The following is a 21,679-nucleotide window of genomic DNA, read 5'->3' as shown; positions in this document are numbered from 1 at the left end:
CAACTATCAGTGTTATAAGACGCGGGCTCGTCGTGAGTCGCGAGCAGTTCGGTTTAAACAGATGTCAGTCAGTATGTAGGTTGACGCAGCATGCTGGGAGCAGAAATGGTCGAGGGTCTAAGGAAGAGAAAGAAAGAGAGATAGGAAGCTCGCGAGAGAGAACAGCCACCCGTCAATCTCGTGCTCTCGTTCCATCTCCATCTCTCGGCGCCTCCTTCTCCCTCACTCACGGTCGCCGGTGGCGTTGGGTGGGCTGATGGTAGGGGGTGGATGGAAATCAATAGCCCTGAATAATGAACCCCAAGGCAGCACCCTCTCTCCGCTCTCCACGGTCTGGAGCAGTCTCTCATGCATCCTCTCATTCGAAAGAGAGAGTGAGAGAGAAAGAGGGCGAGAAAGTGAGAGGATCGCGGGGGTGGTGCGTCGCTTCCCCTCTTTCTCTCGCTTCTTCCTCCTTCAATCTTCTCCGTTTCTCCTCGCCACCGAGGCCCTACTGAACCCTTCTCCTCCTCGTTGCCCGAACGGAGGTGTTTGTGTCCTCTCCTAGTCTCCAACTTTGCTACGAGACCCCCTCGAACCCAATTCGGATAACCGACGGAAGAGCAGGAGGAGAATGAGGAGGAGGAGGAAGAGGAGCAAGAGGACACGGAAAATGATTACCCTCCTCCTCTACCCGCCATCATCTCGTCCTCCCATCGACGGATCGATGGTCGTCGAGCACCTTAGTTCGTGATTCTCCTGGATTCGGATCAATACCTACTTTAGCATTGCAATAAAATGGTTGGACAGAGCGTTATGATAGCCTGCGCACGCTTTCTCTCTCTCTCTCTCTCTCTCTCTCTCGCTCTCTGCTTCTCCTTTTCTCTCTTTCCCTTCCTCTCTTACCAAATATCTATTGAAAAGGTTATTTTGCCGATACTAAATTTATTTGCGATTCCGTCCAGCACGTGAGACATGTGTATTATCAAGATCTACGACGGGAATAAATACTAACGACAAATACGGGGAGTGAGCCAGTATGAGAATTAATTCAACATTCTTTCGTGAATCGCGGATGATAAATGTTTATTGGTGTAATTTGTAATTTGACGCAATATATCGGCGTAATTGATTACAACGCCAGGAAGCAACGGTCCGCACTCCTGGCTTCTGATTTCTTCATCTAGCGCTCTCGATACCAACGGTTAGGATAAATAGACTCGTCAATTTACATAGTCGTTAACGGACATGCCTGGCGAGCGCTTATCGGCTCTGTAGTCCCGTGAACTTCCTGACCTAGCCAATGCGTTCTACGTTATTCCTACGTTCTCCTCTGTTGCGTGAAGGATGGCCTTAATGCGTATACCATCTTGAATTCTTATTCGCAGAACAGTGTGCTTATTAAAGATCGATCGAGAATATCCGTACTTACATTATCGCATTTGATATTTCAAGCAAAGTTAGAAATGTTTGACATATTCGTCACATGCGTAATTTATAAGCTTTGAAAATAGCGCGCGTATGACGTCCATCGTGGCAAAAATGACGTATTGCTTTTATGGTTTATTTACGATTTAAATTAAATTATTTTAATTGAATGATAGACATTTATCAAATATTTATACAGGAAAATCGGTGTTTCCTAGACATTAAATTTCTCAAAGATGCAGTAGCTTGATAAAAACATTATAGCTTTATTCATTATAATTATACTTCTCATAAAATGCACAAGTCGCGGAAACGCTTTTTCAAGTTCCTCTTATTAAGGATTCAGATCGGTAAGATGAATGTTATCTTAAGCAATCAAACAGATCACAGTACCAGTCGTCTTCTTTTCTCAAAGTGCCAAAAGAGCTCGTGGCGGATCTACGGAACTATCCCTCAGTAAAGGCGGGCTGGTAACGACTATGCAAATTTCATTTGGCCCGGCCCAATTCTTCACACACGGAGGATTAAGACATTAAACTAGGAGGCGTAGGGGTGAGCAGGGGAGAAAAGCACGCTCTAAACTAGAGAGCGAATATGGACGACGACGAGGGAGTAAAAGAGGAGCTTCACCACGAGGGAAAGTACACCGATGTTCCTCCTACGGTCTCAATTATCTCATGTCTTGAGCTATAAATCGCTTGTGTGTGCGAACCTAAAATGACGACGCGATAAATATTTCCCTTTGGACGAACATCTCAGAATGATTCTGGCTTTGACATATATTGTGAAGATATTATATTGCTTAAATCATACACCATACACGTTCCATGATTTGTATGTATATAGGTACCTGTGTTAGAATTAACAAAATTATTATTGCGATTAATCGTTTGATGACAATAATTTTGTGATGAAAATTGTGGATGAAAGTGATGCTAACATTTAAGATGCACATCACAATTGACCATTTGCGTGCGCTGTATAAAATAATTTCAGTTGTACGTTATCATGCTTAAAGTCTATAGCTTTGCACAAATATAGTCATCGGGCAGCGAGGATAATATTTGTTGCTTGTGTTGAAACGCGATGGCATCGTACTTTCGAAATACAAATTACGGCAAACACCATTCGGTACTTAAAAGAAGCGTGTGTACATGCGGTGCACGTAAAAGTTCACCACGAATCTTTTGATCTACGTATAAGCGTTACCTTGTTACCATGCGCTGTATGTTACAATGATAACCACGAAAAAGTTTCTTTTGATGTTTTAAGCTAAGTTGTACATAAAACATTTCACATTTGACTTGTAATCGTGCGTATCGCGCGTTTGCGGTAGCATTATATAATACAACATCGCCAATGAATTCTTGAGCCTTTACAGAGAGATGCGCTTTAGTTTTAACTTTTACAAAACTATATTGTACTGTTCACATAGCTTTTCAACACGTATATTATACTTTACACGTACAAGTTTGTGCAGAAATACAGAGATAACTAGTGCTTGTCCTCATATTTTTCTCTTTTTTGCTAATTAATTCATTTTATAGGTAATAATTTTCAGCCGTTATAGAAGGATTATAAATTTGTCTTTCTCATTTATGTTCCACGAATATTATCACATATATAACATAATCATGTAAATACTAATTAGTGTGTACCGTTAGATGTTTCACGACTAAAAAAGATTGATACCGTATACCTACATACGGACATATAAAAACAATAGCATCCTCAATATAATATCCAAAAAATTCCCACTCTCCCGTGAACGAATCCTGACGGCAACCGCACTGCGAGGATTTCGCGTCCGCGTCGGAACAACGAACGACGGGAAATGCAGCGGCAGGTTACGCTTCCCATCTCGAGATCCTACCTTCCGTTGCTGCCTCGATGGGAATTCCCATTCTTCGCGTTCGACGGCCCGGAATTTTCCGGCAGGCGGCTTCGACGGGCGCACCGAACTTCTTCCCCCTCCCTCTCTATCCCTGTGCCGTGCGAGAGTGTAATTTTAGTTTGATACCAGCCGGCAATAGCCGCGCGGCCCGTCTGCTCTCCTTTCGACGTAATAACGGAGGGCCGGAGACGAAGAGAGAGAGGGAGAGAAAAGAGGAGGAAAAAGCAGCATTACTTATCCCCCTCCGTATTTTCCTTTACAGCGACTCTCCTTGCCCCCGATTGAGACAAAGCCGCAGGTATTACCTTATTTCCCCAGCGTCTTTCCCCTTCTATCGTGCAAATCTTTCTTACGCGAGTGTTCGCCCATTCCACCATTGCGTACTCGTCTTTCTCGCTCTTTATTCTCCTCTTGCTCTAACTCTCGCCTTTCTCTCACCTGATGTTTACGCTGGAACAACTTATTCACGTATTATATTCTCAATGGATTTCTCATTCTTCATGCGCCCGCGCGGGATGAAGCCTTTGATATGTACAGATAACGGAACCAGACGATGATAAAACAGCGTAAGCATTGGATTTTTCTCTTTCCCCCGGACGTGTCACTCGTTGCACAACCATCGAATAAAGATTATCGAATAATACAATGAATGAAATTATTTAGTAAATAGTTATGTCTAATTTTTCATATTACGACATACTTTGCGTTTGAATGCAGAATACGCGTAATAAAATCCCATCCTACTTGAAGACTCATGCTACATGTCAGATTAATACATTAACTCTCGCAGCGATAAGAATCGTTTGATCACGCAAAGGATATCAACGACAGATTTTCGCGAGATAGGCGAGTACAACATTCCATCATGAACGCTAACATTGTCGTGTGATCCCACCAATTCCCAATGAGAGAGAAAGAGAGAGTGCGATGTATGCACTCCCGATCGATCCGTCGGACGGGACGGAAAGAGAGACGGATGTAGAGAGCCTGCGGCAAAAAAGTAGGATAACATACGTCCATGCACGCGACGGGGGAGACCGACGTACGTACGGATGGACGGACGAACGGACGGACGGACAGCCCTCGTGCACCTCGCGCCGAGAGAACGAGAGAGAGAGAGAGAGAGAGAGAGAGAGAGAGAGAGAAAGAGACGAGAAAGAGAAAAGACAAAAGGTAGAAAGAGAAAAAGAGAAGGGAGATTGCGGAAAGGTAGTGGGGTTGGTTGCCATTGTAATGGCGTGTGCCATGGTCCCCATGTGCCAACCACCCCCGGCAGCTGAGCCCTCTGGTACGCTCCGCTGTTAAATACGTTGAAACGAGCAAACCGTTCACGAGAGTTAAACTCGAATCACTCGCAGTTATCACTCGAATCGATGTATACTATATATATATAGCAGCGAATCAAACGCGTCCTCTTTAAATCCTCCCTCGTGGACGAGCAAACGCTCGCAAATTGAAAGAAAATGCGCCCGTTTTGTTCGGTCCTGGTCGGATCAGTGGCGGTAACACCGAGACCGTTCATTATTGACCGTTTGAGGTCGAGACGAAGGCTGCAGCTTTGTTGAAGGATTCGGTGGATCGCGGAAAAATTACTCTTAAAGCTTTCAACCCGAACGAAGCTATTCACAGAAACAGGCGACTTAATTAATAAATCATGAATCGTAATCCGGATTGAGTGAATGTCAGTGATTGCGGTGAAACAACTGAATTATTTCCTTACTCACCATCGCAGCTATTTCAGCATGCTCATTAGTACGTAATATAGTAATGTTGGCAGTGAAACAATGGAGAGAACAAAGAAGAGGGAACGCTTCTCGAATAACGACGACGGGAGGTCATCGAAGTATCGTAACTACCCAGTAATTAAGTACGGATGCCGAAGTAGCGGCCAATGGAGCGGGCGCCGGAATAAAGAAGATGCAAAACGAATTCCCGCCGTTGGGGGTGGAGCGCGAGCTTTTTTATTTACCCCGAGTCGTAATTCAATCCGTGGGACGAGCGTGCCACGAGGAAAGCGAAGTAGAAGAGGGCAACTAGACGAGGGTAGGTCACTATGTCCTCAGACGAAGTGAACGGAGTCTGATGCTACAATGAGGCGAACGTAACGCTTGCCTGCCAATGTTAGAGATATTAGAAGATAACATAATGAAAAAAACAACGAGGGAGAGAGAGAGAGACATGTAAATTGATAAAGATAACAAGAGGAGGGAGCTAGATCCGCAGACACAGATGAGGCGCGGACGGTAAGAGGCGAAGAGAAAATGAGGCGAACAAGAAGAGACGCGCGCAGCTGGGGGAATCAAAATATAATTACACAAAGGTAAGCCGTAACACGGAGACAGAATCGCGGGGAAATAGACGGGTCTCATTAAAATTGGAGAGCTGTTTCGAAACTACGAGACTGCCGTGTCGGTTGCAGCCTCGTCACCGTCGAGCATTACCTTTCCCTAACTCGCGGGCCCACCTCTCATCCCTTCGTTCTCCTATCTTCGTGCTGCGCCCCGTGTGAAAGGACAAAACAAAAAGGAACTTTTACGCGTCGCTTGCAGAAGGTTGCTGCTAAGAAAAAACTATGCAGCGCAATTCAATAATTTTTGCGATTGTACATTTTGTCGAGATTTATCATATGAGATTTGTCAGATATTGTATTGTAGATGCGTTGCACCTGAATCAGAAAGAGAAATGAAATTTTCTTTATTTATAGCCTAGTGAAAGATTGTGCAATTTTAGCACTATATTGAGTTTTAATAAATTGCGGATAAGTAGATTATTTAAAATCGAGATGCATATCGGTGCATATAGCACTTAATATATACTATTTTAGCAGCATATTCTCGGAATTACTGAGACTGCACTGCAATTGATTCATATCGGGTATAGATTTAAGTCCGATGCGCTATGATATATATAAATATAAATATATAAATATATATATATATATATATATATATATATATATATAGGCACGGATTATTTCATTTAGTGGACGTGCGTCAATGCAAGTGAATGCATTTGATTCAACGTTGACAAAATCATTTCCCTCGTCTGCCGTTTATTTCACTGAATGCGAGCCAGATCGATATACGATAACGGTTATCTTCCGGACCTAAATTCTTTAGTGTCAATTAAAAGATATTAAAAATTTCTGAATATGTATTACAATTTAATTAACATTAGAAAGTACTCTGTAACATTAAGTAAACTAAATTTAAAATAATAGACGTGCTTTTTTCAGTCTAACAAAACCATTGCATTTGTTCAATGCATAAATTGCACATTGTCAGTTTACATACAACATTCTAAACATTGCATGCATATACGAATACGTTGTTAGAATATTCGAATACATAGGTACAAAATTTTCCTCGATATCTCAGTCGTGAAACGGAAAATCGTTGAGTCGCGGACGCCGCGAACCGTGCAACGCGGCGAAGTTGGAAGGGAGGATAATTCGAAAGATTAACGAGCTATTTCCAGGCAAAAACTCGAACGACCATTCGTCAACCATAAATTCCGCGTGCCTACAAAAATAAAAATGCGCTTGCCTCCCACGGTGCGCCGGGATTGTGTGCAGCTTATCGGCCGGATATTTATTGTAAAATACCCACGTTTTTCCCATGCGAGCCCACGGCTCGGCCACGGTCAGGCGGGCGGATTGCGGCCATTTTTCCTGCAAATTAAATAAACGGAGGCCGCCGAAGGGTAACGTCGGCGCTCATCGTAGAGCCCAGGAAAGTCCGTTATTTTCAGAGCCGGTGAATTTCTGACCGCGGATTTCACGCTGTTACTGCGCGCTTTGCACGCTAAGCTTTATACGGCTACGGTGGACAGCCGACGTTTGAAATTTTCGCCGCCATATCGCGCGCGTCCTCCATTATTGATAAGTATCGAATAACATGACTTCTCCATTACAAAATCGGCTTCGGAATAACGAAGCGACCGTCGGGACCGAATTTCCGCGCGGGATCGTACGATACTCGGCTTTCCGACTGATGCACAATTCATGAAGACGATCCGGCCGGTCTCGCAGCCATTGTCTCATTTTTCCGAATACCCCTCTGAAAATCCCGGCCATGCCGGCGATGCTGCGCGACGCCTCTGAAGCTTTCCTCTCGAAACTCCCGCTCTTTTGCGCGTATCACTCTCGTCTCGTCTTCATCCCCTTCCGGCACCGCATCGAGGATATCACGTAACACGCTCCCGTCGTCGTAATTCGAGCACCATGGATCGAATGGTGGCGTTGGATGGCCCGTTGTCAAGAAGAGGCTGCGACTCGAAGCGGAGTGGGAGGTAACCGTGCACGTCGGTGTTAAAGTCCCCGTTTCCGGGACAAGTTTCCGCCGCGGAAACAGCCCGAAACGCGTTCGCGAGCGCTGTCTCATTGTATCAGGTTCGTCGGCGTCTAGATGCTGCGTTACGCGGAGTGAGGGGGAGGATGGCCGCAGCGCAGCGAGGGGATTGACGAGGGGGGAGAGAGGAAACGACGCACACAGTAGGGTGTTGCATTGGTAGGTAGGAGGTGGTGGCTTACGGTCGGCCAACAAAGGCCGTCGATCGTCGACGTCGGCTCATCCTCTCGGCGATCGACGTGAATGCCCGCGAAATTTATTGTTTCACCGCGGCTTAGCACGCTCTCGCGCATCCACACACGATCCCTTCCCTGACTTTCTACCCACTGTCTCACACACACTCTCTCTCTCTCTCTCTCTCTCTCTTTCCTCTTCGCGCGACCCTGACCGCGGCTCCGGACGCCATACACCACGTCGCGGGGGACAAAAGAATAAATCCTGATTAATCTCCTAGAGTGAGGGAGAGGAAGAGGGTTGTACTTCGAAAGCCACCGAGGGTGCGCTCGTCCGCTCACGTGCGCGCGCGAGCTCATGCTCTCGCTTCATCGTTACCGGTGGAATTACGCTTCACTCGGCGCAACGAGTTCTACGTGTCCTCGCGCGGCTGAAAAATTAATGAGCACACGACCGCTTGGATATAGTGGCGGGCGACTGCGGTGCTTCGTAAAAATAATTTCGTAACGTTAGCGCGCGGCGTCGTGCCTCTACTAAACGACATTTTGCCGAGAGACAGGGACGTTTCCTAATAGCTTCCCTCTCTAACATTTGGCTGGCTGTGCGCGCAAGAAAAAACCAGATTAAAAATTTTAATACGCCACTGACGTGAAATTTTATTCCTACCATTTCTCTCGGAGAGTTTTTTTCAAGTTTTTGCGAGGTCAAAGTTGGCTGCGTAACATTTATTTCGGATATTTATCTCTCTCTAGACATTTTATATTATATTACATTATATTTTACATTATATTATATTATATTACATTATATTATAAATTTCCGAAAATATGTATGTGTCGTCTTCGCTGATTTATTTTCGTGAGGGATTTCCATCTTTTTGAAAGTTTGGAATGTATCATACCCTACATTTCTAGCCTTACCCTTGTGCACGCCAGTGTACTTGTCTTTGAGAACGGTGAATTCGTAAATCTTGCCAAACTCCTCGAACATTGGGCGGAGAGCGTCTTCCTCGAGATGACGCGATATCTGTCCAACGAAGAGCTTGATAGCGCCCTCACCATTGCTGGACGAGGGGGATGTCGACACGGGTATCAGCATTTCTTAGTTTAAAGTGAGATCTCACGGTACTGCACACACGCTACACCCGCTGCACCGTTTCGCAAACTTCACTTTCTAGTGCACTCGAACTACTCGTTTTATTCTTTTAATTCTCAGCGCTAGACGGACATTGGTCAGCACGTGGCTTCGAGCGGCGGTGTAGTTCGTTAATTACTTATCGCCACGCATATAAAGCACGACCGTGACGGAGTCGGCAAGTACTTGACATGTGAGGGTGGAAGGGAGGAGGAGATCGACCGTCACGGAGGTACTCGTTAACTCCGGTCTTCGAAAAAGTGGAGGGTGTCGTGAAACCGAGGCGTTGTTCGCCTAAAATGGCAGTCACGAAGCAAGGAGCGAACAGGCGGTCGGTAGGGTGGTCTGGTTTTAATCAGGAACCCGATAAAAAATACACGATAGCGTAATCTTCGCAGGAACGGAAAACAGAGCGTAGTGTAGGGATGAGGATGAAGGGGCTGGCCGAAGAAGCAAGATAAGACGACCGTGAGGATAGTGGAAGGCGGCTAATGCGACGAGCGCGAGGGAAAGCAAGTGCTTAACAAGGGAGAGGAAAGTAGAGAGATAGAGAACAGGAGGAAAAAGCAGGAGACCCGCGCACACAACGATTAATTAAAATTACAACGTCAAACAGTCAACAACTGTCAAAGTTGTATTTGTGGAAATTAAATACGTAACGATACGTGGAATCCATACGAGATGAAAATGCTAATACGTGCGATCAATGCTATTTATTGTCGTTTATCGTCGTTTAAATCATCACTAATAGCGGCGATATACTTGACGTTAACATCCACGCATTTGTCTACAGCTGATCGGGGTTTACAGTACAGACAATATGATGTACGCGCATGTGCACGAGCACCAGTTGCGCGGAAGATCATCCGGTGGAAACGGTGTCAATATCACTGGATGCGTTCCCTTACGATAGTAACGGAACACCCCGAGATTCCTGACCTCTTCAACTCACAAATATATTCGATAACAAGAAATGCTAACGACCACAACTAATAAACACAGATCCGATCACGATACCGCACTATCACAGCACAAGCACTTTTATGTGTTTGAATACGATGTATTTCGTTATCCTTTGTAAAATTTAGCGCTACCAGCTCCAAACGCGGATAATTTTATCGTGAATTCTAAGCACGCTTGTTGTAGCGCGACTACCACGCACGGTCGGCTGTCCGAAACCGACTCGGGATCTTCCCCTTTAATTCTTAATTTCATGTACACAGAGAGCCGCTCCAGTTTCCGAGACCCAGTTTGTCACGTTGAGTATCCGCAGCAGTGACAGTTGCGCAGATTACTTCTAGCAGCGCGATCGAATGTCGATGCACGTTGTTGACCGATCTGTGACGTGATCCGATCGCTCTACCTTAGACGTCGACCTTAGACGTTATCCTACACTAAACGATCACGAGTACAGCACGTTCACGAGCACGAGAGAAAACAGAAACCACGACACGCTGCACGAGACACGAGACAACACTGATGGTTGAACGACCCTCGGCCCGATCGGCATCGCGCGCCCTGACGCCACCGTCCACGGGGAAATTACACACATACACACATACAACTCACCCCTCTTGTCCTGCGGAACCACCCCTACGACGACTTCGCCCCATCTCGATGCACGAGGGGACGCATTTCCCCTTGTGCTGAGACCTTGCGGAGCAACGCGAGGGCGTCTTTGCTCCCTCTTATTAGCCTACCCACCATCCCTTGCAGTATGTGCACCATCCATTTCCACGAAGCGCCCTTAATCTCTGATGCCCCATTCACCCGAATTCGCATCGAAATTGGATTCTGGCGGAGCGGATTTTCGAATCATGCCGAGCTGACGATCATCGAGCAAGATAGCGTTAGAAACGAAGAATAGAAAATATCTGTGAAAAGGTAACGAGGATATATAATCTAAGGAGTAGCTGCAATTGCATTATATTATAGATTGCAAAACATTTCGAGGAGAAAAAGGTGTAAACTCTCGAAATGAAATTACTTCAACGAAGATGTAAACTGAATAATAATATAGTAGGTAAATATAAATATATAATCTCTCATGTATAAAAATCATAAAAAATTGAAATAGATAAAACATTTATATAGGTGTATGAGAAAGTTATTACGCATATGCACGTAATCTTCTTGATATAATTGTATCGTATATTAACTTAATTTTAGAAGAAATAACACACTTATATATTAATTCGAAACATCGTACGCTGAGCAATTAAACGTCAGAATTAATCGCATTTGCGCAAACTCAATCTTTCGTAACGTCTCACGTTCGATAAAAATATATCACAGCAATCGACGTTACGCCGCTTTTATGGGTGCTGCTTTTGCTATAGCAGCGCTGAAAAGGGTACCTGGCATAATGGTCCCCCGTCTTACTTACGGGGGTTGGCGAGCTGAGTCATCGCCTCGTGCGATACTCGATCGCATCGCGCTATATACGGACCCTCCGGTAAGCACGCACACTCGAAGCGAATGCGTGTGAACATGCACACCTCTTTAATGGCAAGTCGCGCGTGTGTGGATGACCCTCCATTTCTGCACGCGAGTGCCTTACGTCGAAAACAAAATCTGCGATTTTATTCGCATCGCGTAAAAACAACAGCTTCGAAAACATTTGATCGCCGACGTGTACGTGAACTAGCCAGTTATCCGGGTCTATTTATCCGAGTCCGCGACATCACGCTGCGGCGGATCGGCTGTTAGCGCGCGCGCACACAAGCTCGTGTGACGAGCTTTTTCGTTCCATTTTCTACGTTACAATATTCAGCCTCGTTGAAACGACGACTAGCCGCCCAGCCAGGCTAATATCTGTAAACGCGAATATCCGCGCGATGCAGAACGCCTGCATTTAAACATCACGGTCTGTGCGGCATTGTTGCCAGGAGCTCGTGCCTGCATGTATACGCATGAGAAGCAACATCGGGTGCACGTATCTCCAAATTTAGTTAGAACATATGTGCCAGGCTTCACGCTTATCGATCCTGCTCCTCTCTAAGGAGGAAACGAGGGTAGGCGAGGTTAATGCAGGTTGAGAGGCGAGAGAAGGAAGAAGAAACAGTGCGAAAAGAAAACACCGTTTTCCATCTCGGAAAAAAACCGCGATCGGCATAATGGTTTGGCCAAGTATTACACTCGCAACGTTCACCCGATCTGTGAAGTAGCTCTTTGTTTCTGTCTGAAAGCTACCCCGCTCGTTCGTCCAAGCTGAAACATCGCCGCGATTATACGCTTAAACTGAATCGGAACGAGGAGCCGCAAGACAAACACTTTTACGCGAGCGATTTTCATCCCCTTAGCATTCAATTGAGGCGCAGAGAATAATATAAATTCGAGCTACAAAGGGAATATACCTTAAAAATTTTACAATTCAAGCAAAGAAACGTTCGTTCCATTTCCTGGATAAAACTTGCGCAAACTTGCTCGTCGCTGCAATAACATTGTGGTAGATCCTTGGGTTATTTTTGGCGTTATATATTATAGTGTCAGATTTTATGAGCAGACTCCCAGAAAATTCAATTTTGATATACTAAGCAATGTTCTTTGGCGACAGAAATATTTAATAAATTTTTTTCCAAGAGAGAATATTCTGCTAATTCAATTTAATAGTAGGATGATTTTTTATTAATCGTTTCGCATCATTCATACAAAGTGCTTCAATTTTTCATAGTACTTCACGATGCTGTACATTAATAATGCGCTATGTAATTCCACTGCGCAATGCACTATATTTTCGTGAAAAATTTGACGCAGTTTCGAAAGCTTTCCGAGATTTCGCTGACATCGGGACAAGAGCTTGCTGCAACGTCAATCTCGAAATATTGGGGGATCAATGACGCGTCGCTCGACGTAACATGCAGCGGCTTCGCCTGTAAATCTTATTGATTTATATTTTTCACTATAATGAAACCATGGCGAAAAAGGCGCGAGGAATGTTCGACATCGACAACGCTCAACGTACACGCGATAAACTCGACGACGTCGACGTTGATTTATAGTAGGGAGGAAATTGCCCGAAAGTGTACGAATTTCTCACCGAACGGCGGAGATGCGAAATGCGATCTGCAAAAAGTGCGCTATGATCCGTAGATAATGTTACGATTAGGACAAAAAGTGTTAGTGGAATCATCAGTACCTCTATATGGGGTGTCTCTCACCAAACTTTGCTTTTATAAACTTGTATCTTAATACAAATTCGCAATCTTCGCTAAAAATTAGATTAGCCATCATCTTGTTTCACAGTTTTTCGCATGCCTTGAATTTTGAATATCATTGTTTAACTTGAGTACATATATATATTAATTCTTAATATAAAGTTTTGCGTTAGTCCGTGAAAGTCCCTGAAAATTTTGCTAAAACAAGTCGCACTGTCCAGTCAATTCAATATTATTCTGTTAAAAAACAATTCTGTTGAATTATTATTGAAAAACCGCAATAAAAAGTAATATTTTATTGTCTATTTATCTCTAAAAACTCATTTGGAAACGGTATTAAATTTGTAATGTTTCATAGTTCAAAGACTGACGATGCATCGACGTTTTTTGTTAAAAGTTAACTACAAAGTGCGCAATAAGAATATATAAAAGCAACGTTCGAAAGTTAGACACCGTGTACACAGAAGAGCGTTTTATTGGTTTTACGCAAACCGGTGCACACACGAATCAGGCAATGCGAAAGAGAACTACAGTTTCCAGAGCTGGGAGATGGAACGCAGCCGTTTTTCAGAGAAAAGTACTCTCGTCGGGAAATTAATCACGGCTTTCTCTTCCTATTGGGAGTATGTATATATGACGTTCTCGGACCGTCAAAGAGACTGCAACGTTCTCGGTGGCTCGGTACAGCGAAATTTTACCGGGCTTAGCTCGCGCGGTCCGTTTTTTTCCTTCGCCGCCCGATATACGCCAAAAGCGAGTTAAGTCACGCATGATTTATACTCCAGCATACTCCGCGGGGCCTACTCCCGTCGTCACGGTGTTACATGGTGTGTACCAGGTTTATGCCAGGCAGCCTCACGACGCGTCCCGACGGCGGCTTTCCGTCTCTTTCCGCCATGTACGCGCCCGGGAAAGACACCCGAAAAATATAACCCTGCGATATCAGACGCGCATGCCCTAGAAAACCTACGTGCAATAATTCACGCACGTAGAAACGCCGTTACCCTGGACGCCATCCTCCGACCGCGTCGCGCGCACATGCACGAACACGGACATGGTGTACGTGGCGAATCCGTGTAGCTGTGTGAGGCACGGTCTCGTGTCCACGCGCGCGGGAATGCATGGGCAAGTGTGACATAACTCACGGTAAAGTTCCAGGCCACTTGTGCCACGTAAATTATTAAGCGTGCGTCGCCCCCTTCGCTTTTCGAGGAACGGGACGATGGGGCTGGCCGCATCGGGAGAGCGTAAAGGTCACAGGGTCCGGTGGACGAAGGAGGAGGAGCAAGGTGAGACAGAGGCGGGTGACGAGGGGACGCACGGTAGCGGTAACCGGAGGTCCCGTTTCCTGCCTCTCTCACCTGACCTTCCTCCCCTGGTGCGCCAGCCGGTCGCTCCGCATAGAGAGATGGAGCACCATTGTAATACCGCGTAATGCAATGCAATGCGATCTAAGTGAACTTTGGCCGGGTCGAGCGCATGCATATTAGCCTCATCGCCACAAGTAGCGTTACCACACAACCTCCTCTCGCACCCGTACCTCGTACCGTTCCTTCGTCTAACGCCCTTTCCGCCCTTCCTTTCCGCCGCTTCCGTAAACTCATTCTCCATCCCTCTTCGCTTTTACCTCTATCGCGCGGCGACTCTCTCTCTCTTTTCCGTTGAAACTACCGCGCACTCGTAACCCTTCGTTCGTCTCTTCCTGCGCCATCTCGGGGCTCATCTAAGGCCGACTTTAATGCGCGAGGGTGCCACGGGATTTGCCGGATTAGCGCCGAGCATTAGCAAACAGACGCAGCAAGATGCTACCCGCCAGCGACGTTCCGAAAATTATTTGTCGCTTCGCCGCTTTCTTCTCAGCTTCCGCGCGTCTAAATGGAAGCGTGGAAATTGACTCCCTTGGAGAGTCAAGATAATTGAAAAGATGTGTTTCAACCCAGAAAATATTATTTCTTCATTTTCATTTATCAAACATAATATATATAATATAATCAATTTTTTCATGATTTACGATATTGCGTAAAGATGAAAAATACATGGAAATATACATTGGAAAGTTATTTAGCAGAGCATCTCGACGTATTCAATTCTACTTTCGTAACAAATCTTTCTTAAAACGTTTTACGAGTAAAATTCACAAAATTGAGTAGTAGTTGCCATATAAACCGTGAAAGATTGATTTATCTCGTTGGAAAGGTTTGGTTAATGCAGATTTGATCAAGCTTATTTGCTACGGCCCCGAGGGAGAACGGTTCTCTAAGTAGGAAATCTTCAGTATATTATGATGCAACTTAATGTTTTGCGCATAGCCGGTTCTAGGTTTCAGGAGATCTAACCCGAGAGTGCTTCCGCCGGGTCTTCCGCACCGCGGTAGCTCTCTCGTTATCATTATAATGTAGCTTGACCCTGACTAGAGCATCCGCGCGCGCGAGTTTACAAGGCGAAAGGTAATGCTCACCGTTTATATTGCCACTTAAATGTAGCTTTGCGTCGTCGAGGCTTCCGCAAGTCGCCCAACTGCACTTCCCCAACCGGCCACGTACAGGCGTGGTGTACGAAGCCCGCGTAAAGCGTCGTCGTCGTTACCGTCATAGTCGTTTGCCGCTCGCGACATTTGCAAGTCGATCTCATCCACTTAAGCCCGTGGTTTTACGAGGCCGGGCGAGCGAGTCGTTTCGTTGCGCCGATGGCGGCGAAATAAACACGACGGCGGCTTTAACGCCTGGTGGGTAGCTCCATCGGGACTCTCGGATGAGCGGCCGAGCGACCGTTTCTTCCGACGAGCTTAATAATTAATTAATGCGACGTAAATTCGTCTCGCTCTCTCGTATTGCCGATCCCGTCGTGTTTACTTCTCCCCCGCTTCTCTAAGAGCACCTGGAAACCGGTTCAACGATGGCGTATCGCGAAAGTCGTAAAGCCACATTACACCGGAACTGCCGATGCGCACGAGAGTTTGGGATTAGAGCCAATCAATTACCGAGGGCGCGCTCTCCTTTCGCCATTCTCGCTCCGCACACGCGCTCAGGGATACGTACGTACGTTTGTACGTGCATCTGCACGTGCACACGGAGGCCGACGGAAAGACGGAAACGATCGTGCGCCGCGGGACACGCGCGATGAGTGTGTTTTCGGCGTCTATACGGAACGCGCGCGCTCGCGAGTAATGGCAAAGTGCATATATTGGCGAAACACGCATCGCTTGCGGAAGATCGCGAACGCGACGGGATGGATAGCGGTCGCGCGTGGGGATGGAAAAGTGAATTAGAACATTCGACGAGTCGTAAATCGGCGACGGTGGCCTCTTAACGAAATTACCGACGGTAAATCAACGATGAGAAAAAAAGGAGGAATACGGAAGCAAGGAGCAGGAAGAGAAGAGAAAAAGAGAGGAAGTGAGAGAGAGAGAGAGAGGCGCCCGAACGCGACTCGCAGTCTTGGCATCCGATACGAAAACAATCGTGACGGAGCCAACGCCAGCGCGCGACAATTCGAGCGCAGCGACGCATCCTTTCCCTCCTCGCGGAGATACGTACACGTGTATCGCGCATAAGTAATTCTTTCGATTCACGAGTCGCAAGAATCCCGTTGTAAACCCGAGACCCCAATTTACTGAACCGTAGAATTTCACGTTACAGCCGCGCGATTCCATCGTTGAGCGGTGTGGCGGGGGTGGGGAGGGACAGGGGGAGATTCACCGAAAAATATACGGGAAAATCATGACTGACGGGACTTTCGCGCGCGATTACGGTATTTCTCTCGCATAGAATTAAATTAAATAAACTTCACGCTATACGCGCGCGCGATTTATCCATACAGCGCGCAGATTGCGCTCTCGCGTGTTCCAAGAATTAAAACAATGGACGGTCGACAAATTTTTTACAAAAGCCCGACGACATTTTAACGCACACCGCTCTTACGCATCCGGATTTAAATTTCCGCCGCAACTGGTCGCGCCGCGACCGATACGTATATAGCATGCCACTTGAAAATTATTCGAATAAAGCTGCCACGAATTCGCGCGGCATTCGTGCGCGCTTTAATAACCGTATAGCCACAATATGACGGCAGCATTTAACGGCGCTCTTGCCCGCCGCGCCCGAACAACAAATATTTATGCATTCTTGATGACGTAGCGACCCACGCGCGAGCGATTACCAATCAATTAACGTTATTTTCCCAAAAAAGGGCAACCGCCCAGCGAGCGGAGTGACGGTAGAGCCGTTTTGATTTTCGGAGAGAGAAAGGGAAGAGAGAGAGAGAGAGAGGAGAGAGAGAGACTCGCAGTCCTCTCGCGTCATACCGCACCCGACCGCATCGTCGGCGTTACTGGCGAATTATGAAATATACCAATTACGGCATACGAACCATTAATATAAATTCTCTATCATTAAAATACGCATCCGCGCGCTTCCGTTGTTTTCACCGAACGGCGAGACCATTCTTATCGTTTCCATTCGTAACAAACCGAACGGGTGGGGGAAGTCCGGCTAGTTTATGATACAATGATTGATTAAATTTGCAATAACCTATTAATTACAAGCTATAGTAAAATTAGCGTAACGTGATAATTGTGCAGGAAAGCGTATACGCGGTCCAGAACCGCTATCGGCGTTATAAATTGATTTTCTATTTCGATAATATAAACTGGAAATGTGTATATATAAAATACATGTGTATAAAAGTGCTCCCGCGGGTATTAATAGAATTTCGTTGCCTGCATTGTGGCTGTACGGTACAACATTTGGCCAAAACTGATTAAATATCGGGCACTGCTTACCAAAAGCGAAATTGGGCTAGACCGGATATTTCCATAATGGAAACGCGACGTTGTTGACCGCCTCCCTACACTGGCTAAATACAGGGTGCCGACATTGTTTTTCGGGCATACACTGAATTATGCATTGAATTATGAATAATAAATCACACTGGGCGTTTATCTTACGCGGGCATTATCACATCTTTCCTGAGCGATACTCGACAACCTACTAGACATGATAAATATCTTATAAATGCAGGATGCAGCTGCTATCTATCCATTTTTATAAAAATTAAAATAATCTTTTTCTCAAACTGCGTTCGGCCTTTTATCTTTTTTATTTGCCAATACATAAAATATATGGGTGCATCAGTTCTCGAATCGTATCGAGTACAGATTTTCCGTTGTACATCGCCCTGTACCTTACATTTTTATGCGCTTGTGTGCATATAAGCGCACACCTGCACGCACGTTACTCGTACATGTAAAGTTTGAACGAGTTTCAGATTCTTTTCAGAGCCAGCTGAGTTGTCAGAACGTTTTGAAATTCCGGCACTTGGAAGGTTCGCCATACGGTTCCTAATTTCCGATCGCGCTTCCACGCCCACTCTTGCATCGAATTCGGTAAATGCTTGTCCGGTATAGGCGCAACTCCGTATGTAAGTACATACGAGGGCTGGATAGAAAGCGTGATATGAGCAAGTTTGGTAAGCCTTGGATCAGGCGAAGGCGCTCAACGTGCGCCGGGATATCATCCTACGGCAGTAAACTAGGTCGATCATAACCGGGCCAGGACGAGAGAGTAGCGTTTACATAAAATTGTGAAAGAAGATATTCTTTTAGAAAAAAACGTAATTAACATAGTAACGAGAGTAAAGCTTTTCTTGGCGTGATTTTTTCAGTCATTATTCACGCACGTTCAAAAGATAATTTGCTATAAATTGTACTACTATATTATACATGTACGATGACATTAATTAGTTTGAAATATTAATAATTTATCCATCTATAATGCATGATATTTTTCTCCTTATCAATAATATGTCAGCAACATTTTACGGCAATGATATTTAGATTGTACACGTTTTCAATCACAGATCGAGTGTGGGTGTATTGTCACGTTCCGATTACGCCGGCTGTTTATAGCGCGACGATAACGACTACGATGTCGATCGATGCGAGCATGATCAATAAGGGACTCGTACTCGACATTTCACCGCATAATCGAAGTCTACGCCCTCTGATTTATGAAGAGTATCCAGCAATTTCCTGCCCATTAGTCAAAATCGTTCGTGCGTCGTAAAATTTCGTTATATTCGACGATGGCGAGATACATCGGGTCACACAATCCCGAGAGTTCCGAGAGTGCTCGCAGTACTGAGCGCGCGTCGACCGGTATCGCAAATCGAAAATAGATCCGACCGGCCGTGAATCGCGCGATATCTGCGCGATCATACGAGCGCGGCCGTGTATATTTCACGAGCGGTGTACGTCAGCTGATCTCGCATCAGGCGGAAAGGGACACGAGTCGCAGAAAATGGCCACCACTGCCGTGGGCGAGGCGTATACACGTTACTCGAGGGTCCTATCCTAGAAGAGAGCACTCTTGTGGCAATTGCGCCTACCCCGAATAGGCAGACGCCTACTCCGACCCCTGTGTTCTGCTCTGAAGTCACGCGTTCTGCCTCTAGCCGCCTATCTATCTAAGCCACTCCACTTTCCATATTTCCAAAACTCTGAATCATTTATCCGTGCTCAGCCGTGCATGCTTAACCATTCTAGACCCTCTGCGCGCTCACGTCTGCCAGCAACGCGGTCTGGCCAATCCTCCTCAGAATGGAGGACGCGGAGGGATGCAACAATCACCGGATTCGTGCGCGCACCGGGCATATTCGTCTTGGTACGAGGCATAGAACTACCCTAGACTTTGAGGTACTGCGTGCGGGAAGGTCGGCCCGTGCTTAGAATTACCATTAGGGGGCATCAGCCGTGCCGTCCAGGCTGTTTCGGCACGAACAGGTTACATCGGCACCGTCTGGTTAATTCCGCTCGCAGATAACGCTCACGGACCATGTACCAGCGACCGCGATAAGTACTGAGAACCGAAACGCGGCGCTCCGATAAGGCACAGGCGCGATGCCTGAATCCGTAAGCGCGTCTCGGGAAAGCGAAGATGCAAGTCGCGTGCGCGAGCTTCCCGTCTTTAGTACATGGCAATGTGATAATCTGTATGCGACGTGTGAGGATTTCGCACGGATGTGACGCGTACAAGTCTTTCGAAGCGTAAATAGGAATACTCTCAATCTCCATAAATTTTGCTTACTCGCGTAATTCTAAGTAACGTGAGAATTTTCAGAACAATTTTCAAAACGCTAGTTTCAAAGATAGATCAATAGTGATCGAATAAATTAGTGAATGGCAATTAGCACGAATTAATTCAGACATTTCTGGACGATTGGGAATTCTTTGTGCCGTTTTCAATACAGATTTCAGCGCATGCAATTTCAATAGAAGGAAAGTCGGTGTTTCTTCTTCCCGAAAGAAAAAGAAAACTCTCCGTGAAGGTAAATCGCGAGATAGCGTGAGAGACGACGACGGGACAAGCGCAAATGAGAGAGGACGATGGTGAGAGACTGCAGGTCCGTTTTCTTCGTGGATGAGCCGGCAGGGAGGACGCCACGCGTTGGGATGCCTGATGTACGTGCACAAGGACTCCACGCTTGCACATTGCCATGCACAATGCACGAAAGAGAAGGATCCCATTGTGACCTAGAAGTCCTAGCCGCCACGCCGTGCCGGTGGAGACGTCGCCTCCCTCAGCCGGCATCCGTCAGGACGCATTACGACCACCCCGCGCGTTACTTAGCGGCCTCCGCAGCCGCCCGCCGCCAAAACCACCCCTATCCGTCCCGGTCTCCGCAAGACAGCCATTGTGTTCCCTATTAATTACATTGCGCCGCCGTTCCTCCACCCCACCTTGGTCTCCCTGTGCCGGGACCTGCAGCGGGTTAGGCCACGGTCTAAATACTATGGACCGTCGTGAGGTACAGTCTCATCAGCAGCGGCATCGCGACCTGCGGCTGGATAATCGCTTTGAGAAATTACCGTGCACGCCCGACTGACGCGTCGTTGTTTTCGTCGTTAATCAAAACGCCCGATTCTGCATGTGCTGTAAATCTCCGGGTATGTAACTTTACGCGTTGCGTTTATAACTCATCCCTCGAAGGGCATCCCATGCTTATACCGTTCGAACGCGTCACGTGCGACGAATGATATTGTTACTCCTCAAAAATGGCATGGAACGCGGCAAATTTGTGAGAGATGCGCGTCTAACGCGGATAAGCAATTCCGCGCGTTTATGACGCGCCATCCCGTCCGGAAGTAGACAAGGAACGCGCGTTAGCCTCTTTCAACCGGCAACAGTGACGAAAACGGCACGTCACTGCAGACGACTAAACGAAGAGGCCACTGCGGAGGGGTTGCAGGAGGCAAGGAAAACGGGTGGTAGAGCGCACCATACTCTCCAGCGGGCGGAACGTTGATGCTGATCCTCGCGTGTTTATCCAGCTCTCTAATTTATTCAATGTGTGCATTCACTGTGCATTGCCACCCTGCACGCTCTCACGAATGCAGTTAGGATTTAATAGTGCCCCGTTTCACTGACAAACTCGCTCGTGTATAGCGACGGTGCGAGGCTGCGTTTGCCACGAGTGGAAGCTGGATTAACGCCAGAAGATGCGAACCTAAGTCACATAGGCAGACGGATTCACATGCAAAGAGAAAAAACAAAGGAATAAAACGTGGG

General features: G+C 46.3%; 1 protein-coding gene across 1 annotated transcript; it reads right to left on the bottom strand.

Moving 5' to 3' along the window:
• Positions 1–1,777: 1,777 nt before the first annotated feature.
• On the bottom strand, positions 1,778–10,436 carry LOC105284418 (CUGBP Elav-like family member 3). Its single transcript, XM_026971194.1, has 3 exons — positions 8,745–10,436; positions 3,281–3,384; positions 1,778–1,915 (listed from the first exon to the last, which is right to left on the bottom strand). Exons 1-3 carry the CDS (start codon positions 8,920–8,922, stop codon positions 1,817–1,819), a joined length of 381 nt encoding a protein of 126 aa, XP_026826995.1. The 5' UTR covers positions 8,923–10,436; the 3' UTR covers positions 1,778–1,816.
• Positions 10,437–21,679: the final 11,243 nt, after the last annotated feature.

This window comes from Ooceraea biroi, chromosome 7 (genome assembly GCF_003672135.1).
Source record: "Ooceraea biroi isolate clonal line C1 chromosome 7, Obir_v5.4, whole genome shotgun sequence".
Lineage (NCBI taxonomy): Eukaryota > Metazoa > Arthropoda > Insecta > Hymenoptera > Formicidae > Ooceraea > Ooceraea biroi.
This window is presented reverse-complemented; position numbering and strand designations above follow the sequence as displayed.

What these genes read in the sequence shown, in the direction of transcription:
- LOC105284418 (XM_026971194.1), bottom strand. Translation starts at nt 8,922, where the DNA reads ATGCTGATACCCGTGTCGACATCCCCCTCGTCCAGCAATGGTGAGGGC. An exon ending in GTACACTGGCGTGCACAAGG is followed by an intron (nt 3,385 to 8,744) that starts GTAAGGCTAGAA and finishes ACAGGGATAGAG; the next exon opens with AGGGAGGGGGAAGAAGTTCG. An exon ending in CATCGAGGCAGCAACGGAAG is followed by an intron (nt 1,916 to 3,280) that starts GTAGGATCTCGA and finishes CCGTGTGTGAAG; the next exon opens with AATTGGGCCGGGCCAAATGA.